The following is a 24,745-nucleotide window of genomic DNA, read 5'->3' on the forward strand; positions in this document are numbered from 1 at the left end:
TTTTCGCAGCGCGCATGCGAAATGGCGTAAAGAGCCTTTGGGTGCAGTCGGAATTCTGACAATTTGACTGAAGAGTGTATTTGTTTCCCATGTATTACTTTAGATGAAGTCTGGACTTTAAATCTATACAGTGTTTAATTATAAATAATTGATACATTTTAAAAACTTATTATAAATCAGTTCAATGAGTTTGCCTTTAAATGACGAATGAATCATTTCAAATTATAACAAAAGATAATTAAATTCGCCATATGAAAATTCTATCTGTTTGAAATGTCTTAAATAACAAATAATTGAATTTAATAATTTAATTGTCATGTGCTGATGGGAGTCATTTGCAGGGTCAGGCCAGTCAGTGCTCCTGCTAATGCTCTGTGGGTTGGACTTCATTTCATTTTTAGGTGTTTAAAATTATTAAATAGCAACTTAGCTAGCATCTAAAATTTTGTTTATGCTGATCTCCAGTGGTTCAACTTTTCACCTTGCGGCAATGATGTAGAAGTGTACTCCAGAATGTTTCAGTACACCCTGACATATCTGTTGGGTGTGGTCAGAGGTGCATCAGACTTGAACCTTTCAACCAGAAGGGGCAGTGAAATACTTCCTCAACTTGGTGCTAAAGTTAGACCAAGTTCTGACTATGTCAGAAAAGAATGTAATCATGTAGGATCCTAGCATTCGTAGTTATAAGCAGATTGAGATAATAAGTTTTCATGGCCTCTAAATAATTTTTTAAAGAGAATTATCTTAAATTTAAAGCTATTCAATTTTTTAACTATTTTAAAATTTTTCAATTCATCATTTAATTGAAAAACTGAATAAACAATTTAAAACAGCTTTTTCAAATGATCACTTTGTCAACTGATTACAATTCAACATTGTTAACACCAGTATTTTTTTTTCTGTTACCTTTATTATTAATCAACACCAACATACGGGCACTGCATCTGTTTAGAGCAATCAGAAAATAATCAGAAGAGCAATAACCTGTAAAATAAATCAAGAAAAAATACCATAATAAATAAATATCATTATTATAAAAACAACATTTAAATCCTTATATAATCATAATAACTATTATAATTGATACAATAAACAAACATAGATAAAATTATGTAGTATAGGAAGATAAATGTATGGGGGAAGAGTTATTTTTAAAAAAAAAACACACACACACACAGTCCTGGCTCTTATGCAAATACCCTTTTTAGTCAGATGTTTTATGTCATCAGATGTCGGAGCTCATCACGAGTCCTTAAACGCATCACGAGTGTGTGTGAGCAGTGTAGAGGAAGTGGCGGCTGATCTGGGTCCGCACCTTTTCCGGTAACACAGCACCGCCACAGCTCGACTGAACGGCTGCAGAGAGAGAGAGAGAGGGAGGAAGAGAGACGGAGAGCGGCAAGAGAGGGGAGGAACGGCCCGGGGACTGGGGGACGATTGCCGTAGACGTAGGTATTCATCCCGCTCTCTTTTTTTTGGTTTTGTGTTGCTTTTCTGTCCGCAGAGAGAATATTTTTTCGGAGCCAAAGTTGTTCTCTGTACTAACACCCCTCCCTTCTCTGGACCGCTCTTGTGTCACAGGGGGAAGAGAAGAAAGTCGGATGAATCAATGACCTTTTGAGCGCTCTTCCACTGGATGTCCCGGTGCAGAAACGGACCGGAGAGCTTATACTTTAGTGTGTGTTTATAAGAAAAACGCTGTGCTGTGAAATTCATCGACGGGAACTGGCTACGGGCAAGTGTGGACAGCCGGCTGCCAAGGAGGAAGTGGGAACCCCGGGCTTGGACTGGGCCTGATTTATATAGAAGGCTTTTTTGTAGAAAGCTACATCAGCTCAACTGAGAGCAGCTGGATTTTGAAGGAGAAATAAGACTTGAAATGTGGGGTTCGAAGAAAGTCTTCGCTCAACGGCTAGTTTGAAACAAGGGGATGTAATTTTTTCTTCTTACATCGGAGGGCAGTGGATCATGAAAATATATCCCCACCCAATTCTACGAGGGCTCCATACATACTGCTCCCACTGAATGCTCAAAGCCGCCAGCTCAGGTCAGATCATCATAGTCCAGCTAATTGTACCACTCTGTTAACCAACTGTACAAACTTGAAACTCGCCGCCTTTTGAACATTGACACTTGTGTCAGCCCACCGCTGCCATCACGTGGAGGGCTCCCAGCACACAGTGAAACTGTAACTTCTCAGTTGTATTAACAGCTTTTTTCTCTCTCTCATTAGAGAAGTAATTTTTCTTTTCTTCAAACAAAGTATTTATGCACAGCAAACAAGATGGGGAAAATGCTGTCAAAAATCTTTGGCAACAAGGAGATGAGAATATTGATGCTCGGACTTGATGCAGCTGGTAAAACTACCATCTTGTACAAGCTGAAGCTGGGACAGTCAGTCACCACCATCCCCACCGTTGGTTTCAACGTGGAGACTGTCACCTATAAGAATGTGAAGTTCAACGTGTGGGATGTGGGGGGACAGGACAAGATCAGGCCGCTTTGGAGACATTACTACACAGGCACCCAGGGCCTCATTTTCGTGGTGGACTGTGCCGACAGGGACAGGATCGATGAGGCGAGGCAGGAGCTCCACCGAATCATCAACGACCGGGAGATGAGGGACGCCATCATCCTGATCTTCGCCAATAAACAAGACCTCCCAGATGCCATGAAACCCCACGAGATCCAGGAGAAGCTAGGCCTGACCCGGATCAGAGATAGGAATTGGTACGTTCAGCCCTCGTGTGCGACAACAGGGGATGGACTATACGAGGGCCTGACCTGGCTTACCTCGAATTACAAATCTTAATGTTTCTCCCCCCTCACCAGCCTGGACACTTGGAGGCAAAAAAAAGTAGCTGAGAATGAAAACATGAGTTAAAAAATGCAATCTGAAGCAATTAATACCACAACCTCTCTGCTGAGTATATGTCAAAGAGAGTAGCAATTATATTTTGTTTTATTTTTCTTTTTGATAATGATGACTTCACTATAACCCCAGATTTCATTTAAACAAAAGACAATTGTTTTATGCCTGGCTTTCTTTTTTTTCTTTTAGTTTGCTTTGGTTCACATTCTGTATAATCAGTACTGTTTAAGTATACAATAAGCTTACTTTTTAGCTTTTGCTGCAAATTCTTCATTTTCCTCCTTTTGTATAATTTCTTTTTAGGGGACTTTGGGACACACACTTCTAGTTTTGCCCCTGCTTAGCTCTCATTCAGTACCTGTCATGACCCAGCTACATATCCAAAGGGTGGGAAAAGTCCAGAAACCTTCACCTAGCATCAGCATATCACTTTCATGGCTCAAACTGCCTCTGTAATGTGTAAGAATGTGTACAATGGGTATGTTAGGACCTCGACAAAAAAATAACTGTTTTCATAATTGATTGTAATGGGATGAATGAGGAAATGTGTTAGTACTTATTTCCGGTGCAGTGATCACATCCATAATGTCTGCTGTAGCGGTTTGTTTGAAAGACACTATGTGGACGCTGGATATTCACACACACTGTGATATGGATATATATTTTTGTTGTTTCAGGGTCTGAACCTGTTACCACCAGTCTTATTATTATTGTTATGCCTCTTTTTTCCTCCCAAAGCTTCCATCACTGTTGAGTATTTGTAGTTTCAGCTGACTTAGGAAGGGTCACAGGTGCCCCAGAATCAAGACGGTTACTACGACAAAAGGTATTCTCAACCGCTGAGTTTGCACTTTGGGAGGGGGGTGGGTTACCGACGAGCTGGCTGTGCACATTTGATTTTCTGTGACTGACTTTTAGAACCCAGCAAGTGTTTACGAAATTCCCAACCCCCCACCACCTCCAATGTAGGTGCTCCAGTGACTGCCACCCTCCTCTTATTCTTGTCTCTCTCTATCTCTCTCTCTTTTTTTTTTTTTAAAAGCCCATCATCACCTGCCTGTACACTTAAGGTCCTGCAGACATCAGCCGCCTGTTAATAGTTCATAGATAACTGCTCTGTTTTGTTTTGTTTTTTTCCCCTTTTTTTTGCTCTGCTAATGAAATAATAAAAAAATATATCCAGATCAGTACGGAAGTGACGCCTTTTCAATAAGCAGCTGCAATTACAAGTATAGCCAAGTTAATATTTCACTGGTGGAAAAAAAAAAAAAAAAGGTGAGCCAATAAAAAAGGAAGTGAGAGTTTAGTGCGTTATGATGGTTGAGAAACGGTCTAGTCAGAAAAAAAAACTGAAGTGAAGTTAGTCTCAGCCTGTTTCCTTTCTGCGCTTGCATGTGTGAGTCATTGGCTGTGAATAAATGATGAGATCTCTGGTTTCAGGGTACTGATTGTCAGGTAAACTGCTTTGCCAAAGGTCTTAAAGTATCACTTTTTCTATCAGGGCGCCGACTCCAAGACTTTTGACTGATACTTTTGACAAAAGGAAGCAAATCGAAAGGTAAGGGTGAAGTTGTTCCAGTCTTGAACCATTGAAGGTTAAAACTCAACCAACTATAGCATTTTAGGAAGACACAGGACACTGAGTACCATCCTGGTAATAGGTAACTTCACATGTGTCTGTTTAAACAAAGGTGCTCTCAAAAGTACAGTAAAACAGTACACATTCATTAGCAGGAAATGACACATTCATCACACACAAAGATTTAAACTGTCACCATATTTACTTGATAAAAATCTTACATTCTGCTGAGAATTAGTTCATAAGCAAACTGAATTTGGGTTACTGTGAAATATACGAGACCAGTGTCTTAGTTCATTCCTGTGTAATGACTGAGGTTAGGGTGACAGCCTCATCAAAAGGTCCCAGCCTGCCTGGCATTTTGCCCTGGGTATGCGAGTCACCCTGAGGCACAGATGTGAGATCAGGCCACCATTTCATTTCAAGCCATTGATTTTTATTTTTTTTTTACCCCCCCCCCTCCTGATTTAATGTAGTACTGAGTTTCATGTGTTTCCGAGCCATAAAAAAAAAAGGAGAAGAGCTGTGTGTGTGTGTGTGTGTAAGGTCACACATCGAAAGAGGAGGGTGTGAATAGTGCTTACTGACATCACTGTGTGAAGTCAGGAAACGCTTGAAAGAAGAAAATAGTTGTCATGGAAATTGGTGGTTTAGGAGTGACTTGTCTGTTGGTGAACAAAAACAGTCACAGTAAGTGTCAGGTTGTGTCTCAAACATACACACACACAGGTGAAATCCTAATTCCACCGCAGGTTTATGACTGCCTGACTTTATGTGCTAAACAGTAAGGTGATAATTACACTCCAGATTCCTGAAAAAGTTTTTAGAAGTATTATATTTTCTCTAATATGTTACTATCACCGTGTTTTCAGGAGAGTCACAGTCCAGGAATCCCAGTGCAGGAATGCTTGCTCTCTATCTCTGTATTTGCTGTGTTTGTCGATGTGGTGTTTATTCTGTGGCTGTTGATCTGAAGTTTGACCTGTTGCTGTGCTGAAAGCTGCATGTGACGTGTCCGGCATGGAGGACAAGGACAAGCAGTTAAACTCAGATAGACACACAAATTCAACAGTCTATTATCTCTCCTGAAACTGCTGTCACTTTCAAGTCAAGTTTTTTGGAACCAGCAGTGCCAGTTACAAGAATTTCCTGCATTTTCACAGTGCACTACTGTACTGAAACCACTTTATTTGAACAGTTCAGGGCAGTGCCTGGGTTCTGTCAAGTATGATCTTGTTTGCTTATGATTTTCCATTGTGGATGTGGAAATTCCAAAGTGAAATCTACAAGCGCTTTTCTTTTCTCAGGAGGAATCAAGGAGAGGAAATATTGAAAGGGAGAGCAGTTTGAAACGGCTCCTGATGTTACATCAGCACTGAGCCACTGAATCATGCTGCACATGTCACAGGCCCTTTGTACAGCTGTCACTGCGCTCAGCAGCAGATGCGCTAAACGCATTGGCTGGTGTCAAATGCTGCCAGGCTCACCTGTGGCCATCACTTAAAGGACACGATTTAAGAGTTTGCATTGTCTCTCTTACTTAACCAGGTAGAAACTTGGAATTAAACGCCATTTTTGTCAAGAAATATGTTCCTCAGTGCATAGCTGCTAGAGACCACTTCCATGCACTCATTCTGTTCTGAAGATGTAGTAATGCTTGTCCAATCCCACACAATGACCCTGCAACCTCATCGCTGCAATGAGACATTTCTTTCAATTCCTCTGCATCATCATCACCATAACCAATCACATCAGGGCTACATTCACCTGTGTTTCCCGTGACCTGTCACCCAGTGAAAGCTGCTACACAAGTGTTGGATTTGAATGGAAGCCCCAAGCAGACCTGCTTCATTTTCTTTCGTGTTCAGTTCTAGCCAGCAGTGCTGCCATTGTTTTTTCGCTGGGTGGGGGTGGACTGGACTATTGTACGCCTTTGAAGGGGGTGGTTTCAAACAATACTTTGAAACACAGCTCTGTCATTTGTTTACTTGGGTGTTCAGCTTTGATTTTAATCTCACTTCAGTTCTTCATTCAGCAAACGTGGAAACCATCAAATACAGACAACATGCATTTCAACATAAAAGAGTCTATTGATCATGAACTCATATTTAATAGCATATGACAGTAAAACCTCTAGCATGTGCTTTCTAGGAAAACCAGCTGATAATGATATGTGTCATGCTATTTTTTCGGTAACATTTTGTATGCAGGACTTTTACTTTTAATAGAGTATGTTTACATTGTGGTATTGCTACTTTTGCTTAAGTGAGGGATCTAAGTACTTCTGCAGTAATGGCTATTGTCAGTGTTCAAGTGTTGGCATTTTTACTACACGTTACAAGAACTGTTCAATTAATCAAGACCAAACAGGATTCATTAGAAAAAAATATCCTGATCTTAAGTCATTGAAAGTCCTTAGTGTTTGTAACCGTTGCCTTGTACCTATAATCTGCACCCATGACATGTCTCAAATAGAAACAGTTTGCTGTAAATTTTCAGTGCATAGTCAAACAGTCTGCTGCTCATCACCTGCAAACCTGATTTTCAGAGTATGGAAACTCTTAAAATTTACTTCAACATCATTTGTTTAACTGTCATAATCCTCCCCTTAGTGCCCTCCATTTGCCATGAGCAACAGGAACAAAATGTTATTTGACACACCTCTCTGCCTGATCTCTATCAACCAATGACTGGTCAGTTCATTAAGGATAAGATTCACCCTTGAATTGTTTTTCTGTCCTTATATGATCTTTTTCAAAACCTATTTTGATGATTATCTGCAGTTGTCTTTACAGGCATTTCCTGTCAGCCACATCCACTACTGAGACACACAAAGGGACTGTAGGACTGGGTGGAAGGGCCAAAGCTAAAGCTCAGAGAGTCTCAGTGTCTCAGTTGTCATGGGGCCTGTTTAAGCAGTGTTGTAAAAGCAGCATGCAGAGTGACATTAAGCTTCCAGGCAGTTGTAAGCTCTTCAGAGTCTGTCGCACACTGCATTTCCCTCCGCCTCGGACAATGTGCTAATAATTATAGGGAGCCCCGAGGCCTGTGTTTGCATTTGGTGGAGAAGTTGTGCAGTAGGAGGGATGTTTGCAGCAGCAATAATTCAGGCTCACAGATGTAATTAATGGAGGTTGTACACTGAAAGTAGTGCTTTTTCACATCCTTTAAAAAAACATGGTTTCAACAGAATCTTTGCTCCGTGAAATATGTAAATAAGAGCAAGTGCTGAGACCTTATACTTGCATAAAAACGTGAAAAGCTGGATATACCGTATAGCTAAGGCCTAATACATAGATTTTCACTTTGCTTGTGTGTGAGGTTTTGCTTGTATTTAATCTCAATTTAATTTCATTGATGGGCTTTTGTTCGATATATTTTGTACACCACTGTGAGCAAAAATGTCTGTAAACTGATTTTTGATCTTTGAGTCTTGGGTACAATTTTATTGAAAATTATGACATTTAGCCTTGTTGCTTCAGCAGATAAAACAAATCTGAAATAAGTAAAAGGAAGCTAAATGATTTTCTATTTACAAAAAGATTTTTCCTTTATAGATTAAAAACCTAAACTGGTGGGTAAATTTTTAGTTGTACTTTCATTTGTGACAGGAAGTGACATACAGTATGCTGCAACCTTCCTGTGTGGCACGTGGCACACCACAGCAGCAGATGGACAAAATGAGATTTTAAAAAAAGATTAACAGGATACTGTACTAGAGATAAGTACAATAGACTGTCTGTCTGGGCCTAGAATTTAAAAAAAGCTAGGACAGCGTTAAAGTAATGTTATTCTGAAGCAAATTATATTTCTGTTAAAGAGCTCTGTAATTACCTGGACTGATTTTCTGCTGTAAAACTGAGAAATAGTACAGAAAGGATCCTGAAACAATGACTGCTGTGAATATGAGCTTGGCAAAGAAGAGTGAAATCGACACCTTTATATCTCACTTTATTTCTCAGTTAATTCCCTTCTGCTCGCTCATTTTGAGCAGTGATAAAAAATGCAACAAGCGTCACTATGCCTCAACTCATTCTTTAAAAGCTGTTGTAAACAACCTTGTTGAACCCAGGTTAAAGGTTGCCATTCGCGCATTGTGTAATTATTAATAGGTATGCAGTGGAATTCTGTCAGACTGAACAGGAAGCCAATTATTCTAAATATCGCTCTCCCTCTCTCTGGTGCCCGTTGTCGACCTCCCACTTACACAAACACAGAAATAGAGTCACCAATACAACTTTCATCCCTAAATAACACACACCACTAAATCCAAAAATAACCCACCACGCACAGCCTCCTTACTGGCTCCTATTAATGACCTGTCTGAAGAGCCATCTGCTTTCTTGTAAAGCACTCAGCATAGCTCACACAGCTGTGTGTGTAGCATATGTGCTCTGATCATGCACATGTATGCAGGTTGTTGGCAGGTGCTCCATGGAGCTCAGTGCTTTGTGAAAGGACTCAGTGTGCAAAAAGCAATTGTCTCAGCTAACTAGTCGGTGTTTAAGTGAAACACTGGAAGGCCGCATGATCTATAAGTGCAGTTTCCCATCCCACACTGGGACAGTGTTGTCTGAAGGTTACAGTTTTGAACTGTTCCACAGTGCTTTTTGAATTAGGTTATGAAGTTTTTTCTCCTCGTTAGTAATACATTTATTCAGTTCTTTTTGTAGATTGTGATGGAACAAAATCAATAATTAATTCAAAGTAAAAAACCGGAATACATAAAGTGTATTGCCTAACCAACTGAGTACAAAGTTTGATCTTGTCAGATGTGCAACAAGTTTATTTGGTCCATTTCTGACTGTGATTTAGCTCAGAAGTTGTTTCTACGAGGTCGTCAAATGACTTCCTTATCTTGTGCTTTTCAGATGATCTCACTTCAACTTTTCTGGTCTTGCTCAATAATGTGCAAAAAACTGCCCCAATTCCGCACCTATTTCAAAAGTAGCAGCATATACTTACATACAATCAACTGCCACCGTTTATAATGCCATTCATTTCCAGTGTTTTGCAACAAACCTGCTTGTGTATGCAATTAGTCTTCCCTGTAGGGAACCAGAATCACTAGTGGAGCCTGTTGTGTACGAGTGCCCACAGAGAATGGGAATGTGCTGAACCTTGAACCCTGCAGTATCATGACTGCTCCATGCAGGAGACAGCCTCCCCATCAAGCAGAGGGAGTGTGGTGTCTGATACACGCACAAGACAGACACACTCCCAGCACACATGGGTGCACTCATGCATCACAGGTAAGACAGGTAGGTCTTTTTGTTACACAAGCACACTATAATGCTTACATAGATCATATCATGACTCTATTCTTTGTTTCATAGTGATTTAATAACTGCTGGTGCTCTGTTTGGTGTGCTTTATATCCAGAAGCCTTAGGTTTTGCTTTAGCAGTTTATCGAAGCTTTAACTACTATAAAGGGGAGATGGCGTTGCTAAATGACAGAAATACCTTTTCTTTGTTTGCTCTTGTCTCTATGGCAACATTGACAAAGACTCAGCAGCAGACGCCTTAAGCACATATAAGCGGTCTCAATTGACTGTCTTGACTCCTGCCCCTCACTTACCATTCCTCTACCAAATATCTGGTTTCATCTTTTAAATCATCATCAGCCAAATCCAGATTGAGGAGGTGGGCCCAGAGGCATATTTACATCACTGATACACTGAGATTCTGGCTGTATCATGTAATTATATGTGTACATGGCGTTTAAAAAGAGTTTTCTAATCTATTCGGCTTGTCTCTTCTTAATAATGCAATTTATTCTCCTGGCTATAACCATTTATTTTTATTATTACATGTACCGTACACACATATACTTTATTTGTGTATATCTGGAGATCCACGGATATTTCAAACATACAAGAGTAGTTACTCCAAAAAGGTCCTTATTTGTGTATATTCTACACGAACATCAACCTCTAAATTATTGGTGGCCAACCCTTCTCCTATGTTTTGCTTGAACTGAAATACAGCCTGCCAAAAGCTGCATAATGATAGCAGGGGTAATGCATTCCGCATGTGCACAATTAGGCATACAATCAGATCTGTGATTTGCTCACCAAATATGGTTTCCAGATAACTTGTGTGATGCAGCAAGGTTATTCACTACTACACACTGTGATCCAGACAGACAGGCAGCAAATTCCTTTGCAATTTGGCTGCTGGGATCCCCTTTATTTATGCCGGGGACATAAATGTCAAAGTAAGCTGCCATAAATGGAGATTTCATATGCTACTGATTCACTGAGTTGATCTACTGTAAATAATTTACTATTGTATATCTCGTGAACTGTGATTACAAACACTACTGAGCAACAGCCACGTGCAAAGCTACAGTAGCAACAGCTAGACTTGCAAGCCAGCAGAGCTCTCAGGCTGTGACAAACTCATAAATTGTCTGGCTGATGAGGCCATCGTAGAACAAAGCACCTGTCAATCAAAACGGCCATGTCCGTTCTTTTTTTTTTAAAGGAACTACATCAGTTTCTCTTTATCGCTTTAACTGTGAGATTATGTAGATGACGGAACAGAGGGCATCATAGAAAAGACAGTTTCTATATAAACAGCTTCCTTGCCTATTTCTGGCAGTGGGGTGATGTGAGCGGAAAGACAGTTTAATAACAAGGAGCCCGGTTTCAACTCTCTATGACAACAGGCATCTGTTCTGCTAAGTATCCTTAGGCAGGTTGATGAAACCCTCCTACTGTTCTATAGCTAAAACAATTTATGACCTCAGTGAAATGCTAACAGAGAAATATTCCTTTGGGGATTGATGAAGCACTATATAATCATTAATTGTTTTATATCAGCTAGAGTTGATTGGAATGGCTTTTTATTCATTTTCTTCATTCCTTTTTATTTATTCAGAGCATTCTTCAAATTCCTGGTTAGGTGAGACAAGTAAATAATCCCCACAGTCCAAACTGGATCCTTGCCCTGCTGATTGATTATTATGGGCATAAACTATGTAAATTAAGGGGAGCAGGATTCATTCTGCATGATGAAGGCCAAACATATTGTCTAGTTTAATGCTGAAATTCAGCCAAACAAGGACAGCGGCAGTCAGAAAGAAAATAAGAGAGCACAAGAGGCAGAGAAAATGGGAGGGATGGAGGGAGATTGAATTGAGAGAGAGAGAGAGACAGAGAGTGAGGAGGGTGTGACCTTAATCCCAGAGTGGGAAATAAAGAAAATTACACTCTCTGAAACACACACGCGCGCACGCGCACACACATACATACCACAGGCACACGCACGCACACACACACACACACACACGCACATCTGGTCCATCCAGTTTCTACTTTGTATTTCAGAGGAAATGCATGTTGGAGGTTAAACTTGTGATGCATTCAGAGACACTTGTGTACTACTGTGTACCCTTATGAGGTGAGTCAGCACCCCAGTTGGTTGATAAGTTACTCTGTGACTGCAGCTGGCTGTCATTTATAGAATAAGAGCATAGTTGTGGGTTATACTGAAGCCATTCATGAGTCATCACCTCTTTCAGTGTCATCAACAGTCTTGTAGTTGCAGCACTTTAGCTAATATGTGAGTGAAGCCATTTTTCCATTTTGAAGTTGTAATCATATCACAGGTAACATCTGTAAATTTGCACAAGCAAATGTTTCAGTGACACAGACATACAGTATCTGATTACAAGGGCCACCACCACTACACATTGCAGAGTCATGCAGAATACTGCATGGCACCTCTGTGACTTACCCTGCACGCAAGCCACTGCATGTTACAACACCCCACCAGAACCAAAAGTAGGCTAGTGTTCCAGATGAAGGCAGCCATGCCACTGTTGGAGACTGAACAGATTCTGCTACTGACACCCCAGGTCTGGGATCTGTCCAAAGAGCCTGCAGGGAAGGCATTGCTTTCTGTCTTATCAAATAACAACGAAAAGCAACCAGGATGTTGGAAGAAACTGTGACAGCAAGACAGCTGTATCTGAATCAAACTGCAGGCCACAATCCACCGTGTGTGTTAATGGACCAATGCACAGGTGGGACTGATGTTTAGACACACAAAGTAGCGTAAATAGATGCTCTTGACTAACTTCACGAGACTAGAAAGTTATTGTTGCAACTGAAGTGCACTGCCCTCATGTGGTCACAGCATTATGAGTTCGTAGGCCTACACATTACTCATTTCTGTGTGTGTGTGTGTGTGTGTGTGTGTGTGTGTGTGTGTGTGTGTGTCTGTGAGAGAGAGAGAGAGAGAGAGAGAGAAAGATGAAGTATGGGCTCCAGCCGGCCTATATCTGTCTCCCAACTCCAACATGAAAAGCAGACAAGAGGAAAAGAAGGTGTCTCGTCTGGGGCACAATGGTGACCCACATCCTAGCTACACCACACCCCCGAAGCATCTCATTACGTCAGACTCCATAATGACCCACGAGATCAGAGCTATATGATTTCCATACATAAACCAAACGGCCTATTCTATTACTTTAAATGTCCCAACACGCCTCTACGTGCCGGGGGATGCGGATTCTTCCTCAGGATTTCGAAATGCCTCATTTTATTCTAGAAGTGGGAGCCAGCGTCTCATCAAGGCTGCTTCCATTTTTGCTCCACAGGAGTGTTCATGCTTAAGTGTATTTGCATACTGAATTATGACTATATGTTTTTCTAGTAATCACTAGAATCACACCAGCTTCCACAGCATTCGGTCATTGTTGAGAAGCCCACAAGCACGCATTAATACTCGTAGAGGTAATTTTGACAACTATGTTAAGGTTTGATTCGAACGACCACCCCTGTAAAATATGGTATGTCCCACTCCCTGCCGTTAGCCGTTGTTGTATCCTATGCTACTGAACGGATTTGCCGTGATACAAACTAGCTACACACTGGCATTTAAGCCATGAAAAGATGCTCCTTCACGGGATTAAAACAATAAAACAAGCAACAAGAAGTCTGGAAAAACTTTGCCGAACTGTGCCCAAACTTTAAAAGACTACAACCCAAATCACTTCCCTACAGTTTCGAGTGTGTTAGCATTGTTTTATCTCACCAAAATTGCCATTGGACGCGTTTTTTTTTCTTCTGGAGCAGTCCAATCTGATGAATTCACCGAAAAAAGACGGAGATGATGATGTGCCCGTTAAAGACCCGGTAAAATACGGCGAATTGGTCATTCTGGGGTAAGTCTTACAACATACAGCTATAGTAAAATTGCGCAGGATGGAGAAACGCTCCAGCATAAAAATTAACGTTAAATATGTAGTGGCACCATCAGCACAATAAACCAGCAGATGACGTGTGAGTTCAGGTTTAATCCACTGCTCGTATGAAATAAATCGCTCTTGTGCTCGTTTTTTCTGACAGAAAATTCGTGATAGTAACACATTTAAGCCCATTTCTCATTAGTTGTACATTGCCGTCGTTTACCACCACTCTATTACTGATTAGCAATGTTACAAACTAACTTTATGTTCCAAATTAATGCATATTCTCTCAGACTATGCCAGACTTTTTTTTTTTTTTTGGCATCACGTTTGAGTGTAAAAGGTGGAACATCTGCTATAGCCATAGTGCATGAGGCTAATACGGACGTAGCCGCTTTTTCATCAATGGTCGGTGTGGTGGTGTGGTGGTGGTGGTGGTGGGGGGGGGGGGTGCTCTGGCTGAAAATCCCAATGATGTCATACTACGCTGGATCTGCGCTTTCTAAAAGTAGGGCTGAGTATGATATCATTGTCTGAAAAATACATGCATCATGCTCATCTTACTTAGTGAGAAAGCCTCTTTGTTCTGTTATTACAAATTAATAAAACGGCGCATCTAGAGGACCATCCATGCCAAGGAGGGAGGAGGAGCCCCTCTACATCATCAGCAGCACACACAAGCACACAGTAGGCAGGATGTGCTGATGACAGTCACCAGCTTCCACAGCATTTCCACCCCTACAGCTCCACACTGTATATGGTCTGCAGGGACCAGAAATGCCACGACACACACATACACACCCAACGTCATATCCAGGCTTACACAAGCCTCCCTCTCGCCGAGCAGAGTTTCCTGTGTATGCCAAAGATAACTGATCTAATGGCCTATCGCTTCCCCTCCGGCTGAACACGGAGAGAGGAGGCTGAAGGCCGCCTCTATCAGAATACTGATTAGTCGTCCTCCTCGTCATTCAACTATTTGAACAGAACAGTCCTTTACATCCTCAGAGGAGAATAAGGCAATTATTATTTAATGCCAATTTTAGGGTTTTTGGCCATGCAACTTACACACAAGTGTGCTCTGCGGTCTGCGCCAAAATGCTTAATGTGTCTCTTTGAGGGTAGAAAATGCATTTGTATTAGCTCACATTTAAACTGTAATGATGGAGGTTTGGTTTGATCTTGCCCTGCAAGGGTGAAGGCCACAGGCTAGCAGGCCATTATAGGTATCCTGTGTGGTTTTGAACCAGGGCTGAGTGATATTGGAAAAATAGATGTTAATATAACTGAAACACTGTTTTCTGGTATTGCTGTTCTCTATGTATAACGAGATTTACAGTATCTTAAAAATGTCACATTCAGATTAAAGTGGTAGATGATACACTTAATGTCAATATTAATATTATTACAGAGGTTATCCCATATCTGGATCAGTAGGATATATTATGATTCAGGCCCATGAATAGTTAATGTGTCCCCAAACATACTGCAGGTAACTTTGACAGCAGAGCCAGCATCAGAACAGGCTGTTCTTTCCAATGCTTTCCTGGCCTGTTTTGTGCAAGTGTGGTTTGACTTTGCATCTGTCAGCCTTGATGATCTCAAGCCCCATGTGATCGATGCCTGCTTCACTGGGGGCCTTGTGATCTTTGCAGTGGCTGCCTGCCATCGCTTATTACCTTAGTTAGCCTGGACACCATGTACAACACTGCCCTGTCCAGCAGCCCAGCATCGATCAAATTACCTCTACCCCATGACCCACTGCCATCACTATGCAAACACCCTCTTGTTCTCTCTGTTTATCTCTTCCACACCTTTTTATCTCACCCGTAACCTCTCTTAACACTGTCTCTGTCGCATTCCTCTGTCTTAAACCCAGTCCCTTCCCTGTCAGCCTCACAGTGTTTTGCTGAGTGCTGACTTTCACAAAAGCAGCCTCCTTGGTGACTTGCCCTCAACGAAAATAAACCCTGTGTCGAGGGGCAGAAGGAGTGAATATTTCATATTGTGCTTTATGATGGGCGCACTTGCGTGATGCAGGCAAAGACTGCCCAGCAAATCATTCCTCACGGAGCTGCTCTTGCATTGGCCTCTCCCCTCAACCCTCTGCTTTGCGTTGTATCTCTGCCCTTTCTCTCCATCTTTTCTCCCTGCCCTCAGCTTCCTTTCATTAATTTAGTTTTACTTTTCTTTCTCTAATACATGATAGACATGAAGCTAGACGTGATAGCTTCTGACTGCTTTTCTGTCTCTGTTTCTGTCAAGGCGCTCACCACCTTTTCTCTGTCTAAGCTGGTCATCTCTCCTGTGCCCTCTTATTCCGGGTCCCATTATATTGTCTTCTACCTTTCAACCAGACCCCTCAGAGTTCTGTCTTCATATGTCTTCTTTTCCTGACCCAGTCCTCTTCTTGTCAGATTGGGGTTCATTTTGAAGTAAGAGTCAGGGCCATGGAGGGAGCAGGTGGCATCATCTTCTTTGACTGAACTCCACATTTTAAAATATCACAAGTGAAAGTGGCCTGTTTGAAGGTTTTTCCAGGTAACTTGCCCAATCCTCTCACCAGCATCCTGCCTAATTGCCTGCCCTGCTCTGGCCTTAGGGTTGTTTCCCACATTAGATAAATTTAAGTCCTGAGATTCTTGGAAGTTTAGCTCATTGAAAAATACATAATGTCAACATACTCTCCGTAGACACTCACAAATTTAATCACCCAAAACAGTTTAAAGATTTTTGCTAACAAAATGAACTGCTGTCATTGAAATTAATAAGATGTGTTTGACGTCAATATTAGAAAGGTAGATATAGGCAAAAGATATAGGCAGTGCACCCTGCGAGACTGTGACACGAATCAGAAAGGAGCCAAAGCCAAACTCCAGTTTTTTCCTACCATTGTAAGACTTAGACGCAACACCTGAGCATTTTGCACAGTACCTAAAAAAAATGAATGTAGAAAACTATGCTGAGAGTTCTCTACCGATCTGGAGAGAGAGGATACCATATTGGCCCTAATAATAATAATAATAATAATATATTTTTCCTGAAACTTAGGCTTTAAAAAGTTGGAGTTGTCTTAAATTTACAGACTAGAAAGTTACATTTTCATTCATTACAACAGATATTCTTTTTGATTGGAGAGAGTACCGGTGTAACTGGTGTTGTAGCTAGGCTAGCGAGTGTTTTAGGTCTGTCTGTAGCTAGTCTTTCAGAGTTAACCAGTGTTAATCATCATCAGTGTTTTTAATAGCCCATTTTAACCTGCAGGAGTTTCTGAAGGCTGGTGTAACATGTTCTGGTGCCACAGAGGAAACACATTCATGACGAGTGAAAACAAGTTCATAGCGTCTCGCGATGTCTTTAAAGCAGAAATGAACCAGGAAAAGAAAATCTGTCAGATAGCCAAGAATTATGTCGGTCACAGATGATGAGCTCAAAAAGGCAGTCTCAGAAAATAATTACCTGAGAGGAATGAGAGTGAGACAGCAGACCAGTGGCCGCAGGGAAAGTGAGCGGTCTGCAGACGTCCAGCAGAACAAACATTTGGGTAAGCAGCCAAACGCTGTTACATTGTCAGATGGCTATAGGAGGATGAGAAAGTTGCAGTTCAAATCCATCCACTAAAGTCTTGTTTTACCAGTGTTATATTGTATGGCGCGCACAGTGTGATCACGCACAAAAATGTGAAGGATTACTTCAAGACATAACACTCACTTCATCATTGAGCAGATTTGTTTCATTTTACGTCTTCTTTATGTCTGAGTGTACTAAGAACAACAACCTGTGTTGTGTTTTTATAAATATTGTAATGAAACCTGGGTAAAACCCTGGATCTGATCCAGTTTGAGGGCCAGTGAGCAGAGTTGTTGTTGCTCCCAAAGTCTGCTTGCCCCAAAAAAGGACTATGCCCTGCTGACTAGTCAAAAGCCTAAAACCAGAACATCGCCTTCTGTGTGAAACCAGACTGTGAATATGATGTTCGACTTGGCTTCAAAATCTTTGAGGACAGCGTCCGGATTTTAGCCAGCATCGGAAAGGAGTTAACATCATGTCAGACTAATTTTCATTACAACACGAAAACTGAGATAATCTTTTCCAAAAAAAAAAGGCTGATATTGAATTATAGAAGACTCGGGGTCTAAAATACATTATTTACCACTCTTCTAGGAAGAATCCAGATTTGCATGTCTGCTTCCCTTAGTGATTACAAACATTCAAACTAGTATTCAGAATCCCAACTAGAGCACTTACTCAAGGCTGTGCAGATAATGGTATTTTGTGATGGTGTTGGTCGAATAATTCTGTCCTGCTGAAAATGCTTTTCATTGTAAAGGGAGATTCGACCACGAGCGTGTGTTAAAGTAGAGGAAAATCAACTGGTAGTTATAAATTCATTGAAATGTAGTAGTTCAATATGAATCACGAGTGGCCTGAGTGTGCTGCTTTAATTAATTTCAAAAGAATCTGCGTTGATATAGCTGTACAGATTTAGAAAATCAATTGAGCTTGCACTTTAATTGGAGTTACATTTACATCTTGGCAGCATCAGTGGTGTTTAATTTATAGCTTTAGTTTTCCAACAAGTGATGATAAATGCAGTACGCAAACAAGATAACTGTTTCCCCCACCATTAGGTATTCCCAATAAAGCGAGATGAACGGGAATGAACATGTGTACATGTCGTCTCCAAGTTTCTGAGTTGTATTCTAGTCCCATCTAGATTAGTCAGGTGTTACCTCCCTTTTTCCATGATCTTATTTTTGTCCTGTGCTTGTTTTTGCTTTTCTTTCTGCAGGTACAATGGCTCTCTTCCAAGCGGAGACCGGGGGCGCAGAAAGAGCCGCTTTGCTCTGTACCGAAGGGCCAAGGCCAACGGTGTCAAACCCAGCACTGTGCACATCCTCAACACACCACAGGACAGCAAGGCACGTGTCTGCAAGTTTGTGCACTGTATGTTTATCAGTGTGTAACATTAGTTTCCTTCCTGTGACTCCCTGTTTCATAAAGGGGCCAGAGGAAGGGTGACTAAGCATGAAAACGTGTGTGGTTTGTCTTTGTGTGTGTGTGTGTGTGTGTGTGTGTGTGTGTGTGTGTGTGTGTGTGTGTGTGTGTGTGTGTGTGTGTGTGTGTGTACACACAGATGGGGAATGACAGATAATGATGAAGTCACATAAAGATAAATTCAGACTGTCGCATGCTGCTATCACATGCAATATTACATTATTTTATGAATGTAGATGCATTTTATTGCCTTTTAGTAACAACATGTTTTTAGTCAAGAATTGTCAGGAAAATGAAAGACTGTTTCTAGAGGATGAGCACATCAACTCATCTTGCTTGTTGCTGTTGTTGTTGCAGGCTGTACACAGCAGGGGGCAGCACAGCATCTCTTTCACTCTGTCCCGCAACCAGACAGTGGTGGTGGAGTACTGCCACGACAACAACACAGACATGTTCCAGGTAACACACTAAGGAAATCAAGAAAACGGGGTCAAGCTTTTCATACATCCTCCTTATTTACTGGCTGGTTTTACGACAAAAATAATCCCCGATTTGTGGTCTCGAGCAAGTTACTCTCAAAATATGCTGTTATGTAATGTCATCAAAGGAATTTCTGCCGTCAGTAGATTACTTTGGTTCAGAACCATTGAGTATTAAAAATAAAGGCTTGTGTAGAAAATCTCCAAGAAAGTCTATTTTTATACACCAAGTTTTGCTCTTATAATAGTATCACAGATTTATGTGTTTTGACAAAAAATGATGAATCTTTTACTCAAATCACCTGCAGTATTAAAAGCCAAAATCATGTCTAAAATTATAACAGCATAGCTATAAAGTGTACACCAATATCAATTTTGAAAATCACTTTATTAAGCATTTGTTTTGCTGAATGGTATCCAGAAAGCATTTCTCTGTGTTGTCCCATGCAGATTGGACGCTCCACAGAAAGTCCCATTGACTTTGTGGTGACGGACACCTCAGGAGGGGTAAAGGAGGGAGAGGACCCCTCCATCGCTCCTAGCACGATCTCACGTTTTGCCTGCAGAGTGGTGTGTAACCGCAACCCACCCTACACTGCACGTATTTACGCCGCAGGCTTTGACTCCTCCAAAAATATCTTCCTAGGGGTGAGTAGATTTATAATCCAACCAAAAAAGGTGTCTAATAAGAGGTATATTTTTGGAATCAGTATTTAAGTAGTTTAAGATACTGATAAAGCCAAGGTTTGAAACTTTCTCAGTCCTCTTTATGTGTTGTAATTCAGCTAAAACACAGGTTTGATGCGATCATCGATGATTTATATGTCCTCATGTCTGTGCTACCACAGGAAAAAGCAACCAAATGGAAAAACCCTGATGGGCACATGGACGGCCTGACCACCAACGGGGTGCTAGTGATGCACCCGGAGGGGTTCCCAGAGGACCCCAAGCAGGGGCTCTGGAGGGAGATCTCTGTCTGTGGTGATGTCTACGCCCTGCGGGAGACACGCTCAGGACCTACCCGGGGCAAACTGGTGAGTCACCACTGCTTTGGTTACCACGTCCACATTGCTTTTTGACCCCATCAAGGTTGCAAGGTCTATTTTTAGTTTAATCGTTAAGTATGTGTCAACTTTTCCAGGCAGAGGGAGAGAGCAGTGCACTACGAGATGGCTCCCTGGTTGATCTGTGTGGTGCCACCCTGCTGTGGCGTACAGGCGAAGGGCTCATGCGTGCTCCCACCCTGCGTCACCTGGAGGCACTTCGCCAGGAGCTTAATGCGTCCCGGCCGCAGTGTCCTGTAGGCCTAAGCACGCTGGCCTTCCCCAGCCTGCCTCGCAGCCACAGGTGGGGGCTACAATCTATAGTACTTGACAGACTGCTTGGTCATTCAGTGGACAAGAATATTGATATTCTGCTAGTGTTTTATACTTTGTGACAAAACTCCTGTTCAGTTTCCCAAAAACAGTGTCAGTACTTAAAAATAATGACACGTTGCCGATGTGTTACTCCAGCCTTGAAGAACGTCAGCCGTGGGTCTACCTCGCTTGCGGCCATGTCCATGGACGCCACGACTGGGGCCAGAGATCTGAGGGAGAGGAGGAACCAGGAGAGGGCGAGGGCTCCACAGCCCGCCGAGAATGTCCGCTGTGCAGGAGCGTTGGTCCCTACGTGCCCCTGTGGCTGGGCTGTGAACCTGCTGTGTATGTAGATGCCGGTTCTCCTACGCACGCTTTTGTGCCGTGCGGTCACGTCTGCTCAGAGAAGACAGCCAGGTACTGGGCTGAGACCCCGCTACCCCATGGGACCCACGCCTTCAGACCCGTCTGCCCCTTCTGCTCCACTGCCCTCAGCTCCCCCGGCTGGACGCGGCTCATCTTCCAGGGCCCCATCGACTAGTTGCTACAACACAGCAACCACTATCACAGTCACAGAAAGATGCTCGAGCTTCATTCATGTGGCAAACGTTGATCAATATGGAAAGGTAATTAATGAGGAGTGCTTCACGTCATTTTCACGTTATTAAAGCATGTGTATTCTACAGTCAGTATTCTACATTGTCACTGAATGCAGCTCGAGCCTGAAGAATCCTTCCCCTTGTTTATCCTTCAGCGCTTGTTAATTGGTAAAAGATAAGGAGGTGGTGATTAAACCATGCCAGAATCCTAATCAGTACTGTCATGTCAACAGTATTTACTCTAAACTATATGTGGTGTCCACTTCTCTGTCATTCAAGAGTCTGCGGTTCATTCCAAACAAACACTAAAACAGCCGATTTAGATGTTGCAGATTTACCCAACCTCCAACAACAGAAGGGTCTCAGAAGCAACACTGTATATACACAGGAGCTTAAAAGATGTTCCTTGTCTAGTCTCAAACGGTTATTTAATTATCAAGTGGCACAGCCTTCCAATAATTATACCCTTGATATGAAACATTCAGACTCTAAGACTTGTATTTGTCTGTTTCAGAAACCATGTAGGAAATTACAAGTAGCTTTTTTGCACATAGGAAAGAAATGGCGTTTTTATCTGGTTGCAGGCCTGGGTGTTCTTCACTCAGTGAAACATCAATTCTGACGGTAGTCTCCAGTTATAGATGTGTAGCATTGCACTTTTCGGGCCGCACTTTGCTATCCAACAACCTTTGCATTAGTTTGCACCCTTTTGCACTCTGACTTCGGTGTTTGCTTCCTGAATGACCAGCTGATTTATATTTGTAGCTGTATTCAACAGGCTCGTATTAACTACTCATGGTAAATGTGGGAGGTCACAAGAAGGGATCAGAGGCTTGTGCTTCCATGCATGCATTTCAAAATTCTAGTGTTCCATGAAGAGGATACTATGAACCATTGTTAAAACCAGGATATTTTTGAGTATATGCAGTTCTCATCTTTTGTATTCACATATCCTCTAAGTGTGAAATCTCTACACCGGCCCCCCATAAATGAGACCCCATGTGTACCCATCGATTGGAGTGATACCTGCAGACTCTTTGATTAGCACCGAAGCACCAGAGGGAACACTACATAAGGCAAGGAAGATAAACAAGGGCTGGGAATAAAACCGGGTAAACTCCACTTAATAACTCTCTAAAGCAATAATAGCACTCCCATAGATAAGCTAGATGTTTTGCTATGGTTAGCCAAGTGTTAGTTCAGCGGTCAATTCAAACAAGGCTGAAATGGTTTCCAGGTTAAGGGCTCAACCAGAAGCGTGTTCAATGCCATGATTTATTTTATTTCCGAATGGGCTCTTAGGCCAGGTGATGTAACCAAAGTCCTAGAATTTCAAGATGAGCAACTGAATCACTGACTAAATACCTGACAGTTTTTTAAGTACTCCTTTCAAATGCATTAAGTAGCCTCATCATGCTGACAGAAATCAGCATGATGAGGCTGCAGAACAACACAGCAGCCATCACAAACAAACACATTGTGTTGAATTAATTTGAACACACTTCTGGTTACTGAATTATGCTAAACAGGGTCTACATTAGTATGATGGAGTCCCATAAAGGTTTGACCTTGCGTAACCTCAAAAGAAAACCTTTTTTGTTTGTTTGTTTCAAAGAAAACTATTTTGTTAGGAAATGGGGAGGGATTTATTTGGGGAAGCGGGAGGAATTCTTTTAGATGTTCGGTGTTTAAAAAAAAAACAAAAACAACTATTTTTCTAACTGATAATTGGTTTTAGTTAACTGTTGTTACTCAGTGTCAGCAAGTTCTGTATGTTTCAGAATATTATCGTGTGGTAGATGTAGGAGAGCTTGTGAGTGAGAAAACATTGCCAACACTGTGTCCAACAAACACACTTAACACACTGCTACCATAAAACATTGCCCAGACAATGAATGTAGCCAAATACTCAGGCTATATTTAGCCTTCCCTGGTGCTCATATTGAATGGTCTATATTGTGATACTATTTTTGTAACTAAATATTATGGTGTAGCTTGGTGAAATAGCTCAAAAGAGTCAGATAATTTCAATAATAGCCTCAAGTATGGAAGACGTATAACTGATGATACACACTCACATGGAAATTGTGTCTATCTTGCATGTGCTGAACGTACACATACATTATGTACACTACACATACACGCACTCAAATACTTTGCACGGTGGTTTGCCAACCTGTTATTCATGCTGAGAGCGTTTGTCGTAGATCAAGACGTCTTCCGAGTCCTCAGCTGTTAAAACTGCAACATTTTTGTTTTGTTTTAGTTTTTTTTGTTTGTTTTTTAGAAGACCTTTCCAGAAAAAAAAAGGAAAAAAGAAGACAGACAGAAAAATCCTCATACTTGATAGATGTGTGAATTTTGTGTGTGAGACCAATCAAATCCCACTTCGTACTACTATGCTAATATTTTCCACCAAACCAATGCACTGCAGAGAGATGTCCACATCACCACTAGTTTGCATTTTGTATTTAGACCCATCATGGTGCATTTAAAGCTAACGAAAGTCAGCCTGCTGTTTTCAGAATACTATATTTTCCATTTGAAGTCTAAATACAAGATTTAAACTCCGAGGAGTGCGGTGGATAATTGATGTAGTGTTGATATTTACTGTAGCTCAGGATTAGTAATTTCAGATTCACAGCTGTTAAGGCATGAAGACACTTTGAGTTAAAAGGTTTCAGAACTGCAAAATACATAAAAAGGAGAACGGTTGTGAGAAAAATTATCTGCTGTAATAGAGATGATACAGTAGTGTAGATCACCGCAGGTCTAGGATCAGTCACTTACGGGTCTTACTGTAAGGGGAACAGGCAATGAAAATGTCTCAATCAGCTTCCCTTTACTAAGCACACCATATCCAGTGAATTCAGCCTTTCTAAGCTAATATATACAACAATAAATGTAACACCATTGGCATGTGGATGGAAGAACCGTTGCAGCACCCTGTTTGACTTCTAGTTTATGACCTGACGTATTTATTTTAGCTCATTTTTCTTAACTTTTACTCTGCTTTATTCTTTATTAAACCCTCTTTGGGTTACAGGTGTCCATACGCAATTTCCTTTTCTTTGTTGTTAGATTTTCGAGCTGTTGAAAAATTCAGACACAGTATCTATTTTAGCGTGGCACCAGGTTGTTTAATACCACCAGTAACATCATTAGCTCTTCCCTAACTTTGTTTTTTTATTATATGTATCAAATGACCTTCATTCCAGGTGGCAAAACCTCAACTTCCTCAATTTATGAACTCACCTTATTATAAGTGAGTGAGTAGCTGACACTTATTCTACAGTGTAAAACCTCACAGGTAACAATGCATTCCTTTAAATACATCTGTGTTATGTACAGCTATTTTGTATTATTTTATATCATATTCTGTAATCGTCCGGTGCACAGACAATCGCTATACACATGTCAATAAACCTTCTAAAAAGTTGAATCTGCTCTGCTCGGCGGTTGATTTGTTTCTGTCAGTTACTTCTTCTCTAGGGTATGGAACACATCCGGCATGAAGTCAACAATGTGCTTATTGCACAGAAAACAGTTCGTTGTATTTAAATGTAGCAAAAAGCAAAGTGTTGTCCATATGTGCTGGTTCCAGCAGAGGGCGCTCTCTACCAGCTCTGAGGCTGACAGCAGGCCAACTACACCGTGATG

At 41.4% G+C, this 24,745-nt stretch overlaps 2 protein-coding genes across 3 annotated transcripts; both read left to right on the forward strand.

The window, feature by feature from the left end:
• The first annotated feature begins 1,295 nt into the window (after positions 1-1,295).
• On the forward strand, positions 1,296-4,059 carry arf6a (ADP-ribosylation factor 6a). Of its 2 annotated transcripts, none has more exons than XM_040124857.1 (2): positions 1,296-1,455; positions 1,585-4,059. In XM_040124857.1, exon 2 carries the CDS (start codon positions 2,288-2,290, stop codon positions 2,813-2,815), a length of 528 nt encoding a protein of 175 aa, XP_039980791.1. In that variant the 5' UTR covers positions 1,296-1,455; positions 1,585-2,287; the 3' UTR covers positions 2,816-4,059. The 2 variants fall into 2 exon arrangements, with proteins under 2 accessions (XP_039980791.1, XP_039980792.1); XM_040124858.1 differs by having other exon boundaries at positions 1,296-1,451.
• A 9,214-nt stretch (positions 4,060-13,273) lies between these two features.
• LOC120789060 (E3 ubiquitin-protein ligase pellino homolog 2) lies at positions 13,274-24,499 on the forward strand. Its single transcript, XM_040125522.1, has 7 exons — positions 13,274-13,627; positions 18,444-18,573; positions 19,007-19,108; positions 19,579-19,776; positions 19,977-20,162; positions 20,270-20,475; positions 20,643-24,499. The coding sequence occupies exons 1-7, from the start codon at positions 13,548-13,550 to the stop codon at positions 21,025-21,027; spliced, it is 1,287 nt and encodes a 428-aa protein (XP_039981456.1). The 5' UTR covers positions 13,274-13,547; the 3' UTR covers positions 21,028-24,499.
• Positions 24,500-24,745: the final 246 nt, after the last annotated feature.

This window comes from Xiphias gladius, chromosome 4 (genome assembly GCF_016859285.1).
Source record: "Xiphias gladius isolate SHS-SW01 ecotype Sanya breed wild chromosome 4, ASM1685928v1, whole genome shotgun sequence".
NCBI classification, from domain to species: Eukaryota; Metazoa; Chordata; class Actinopteri; order Istiophoriformes; family Xiphiidae; genus Xiphias; species Xiphias gladius.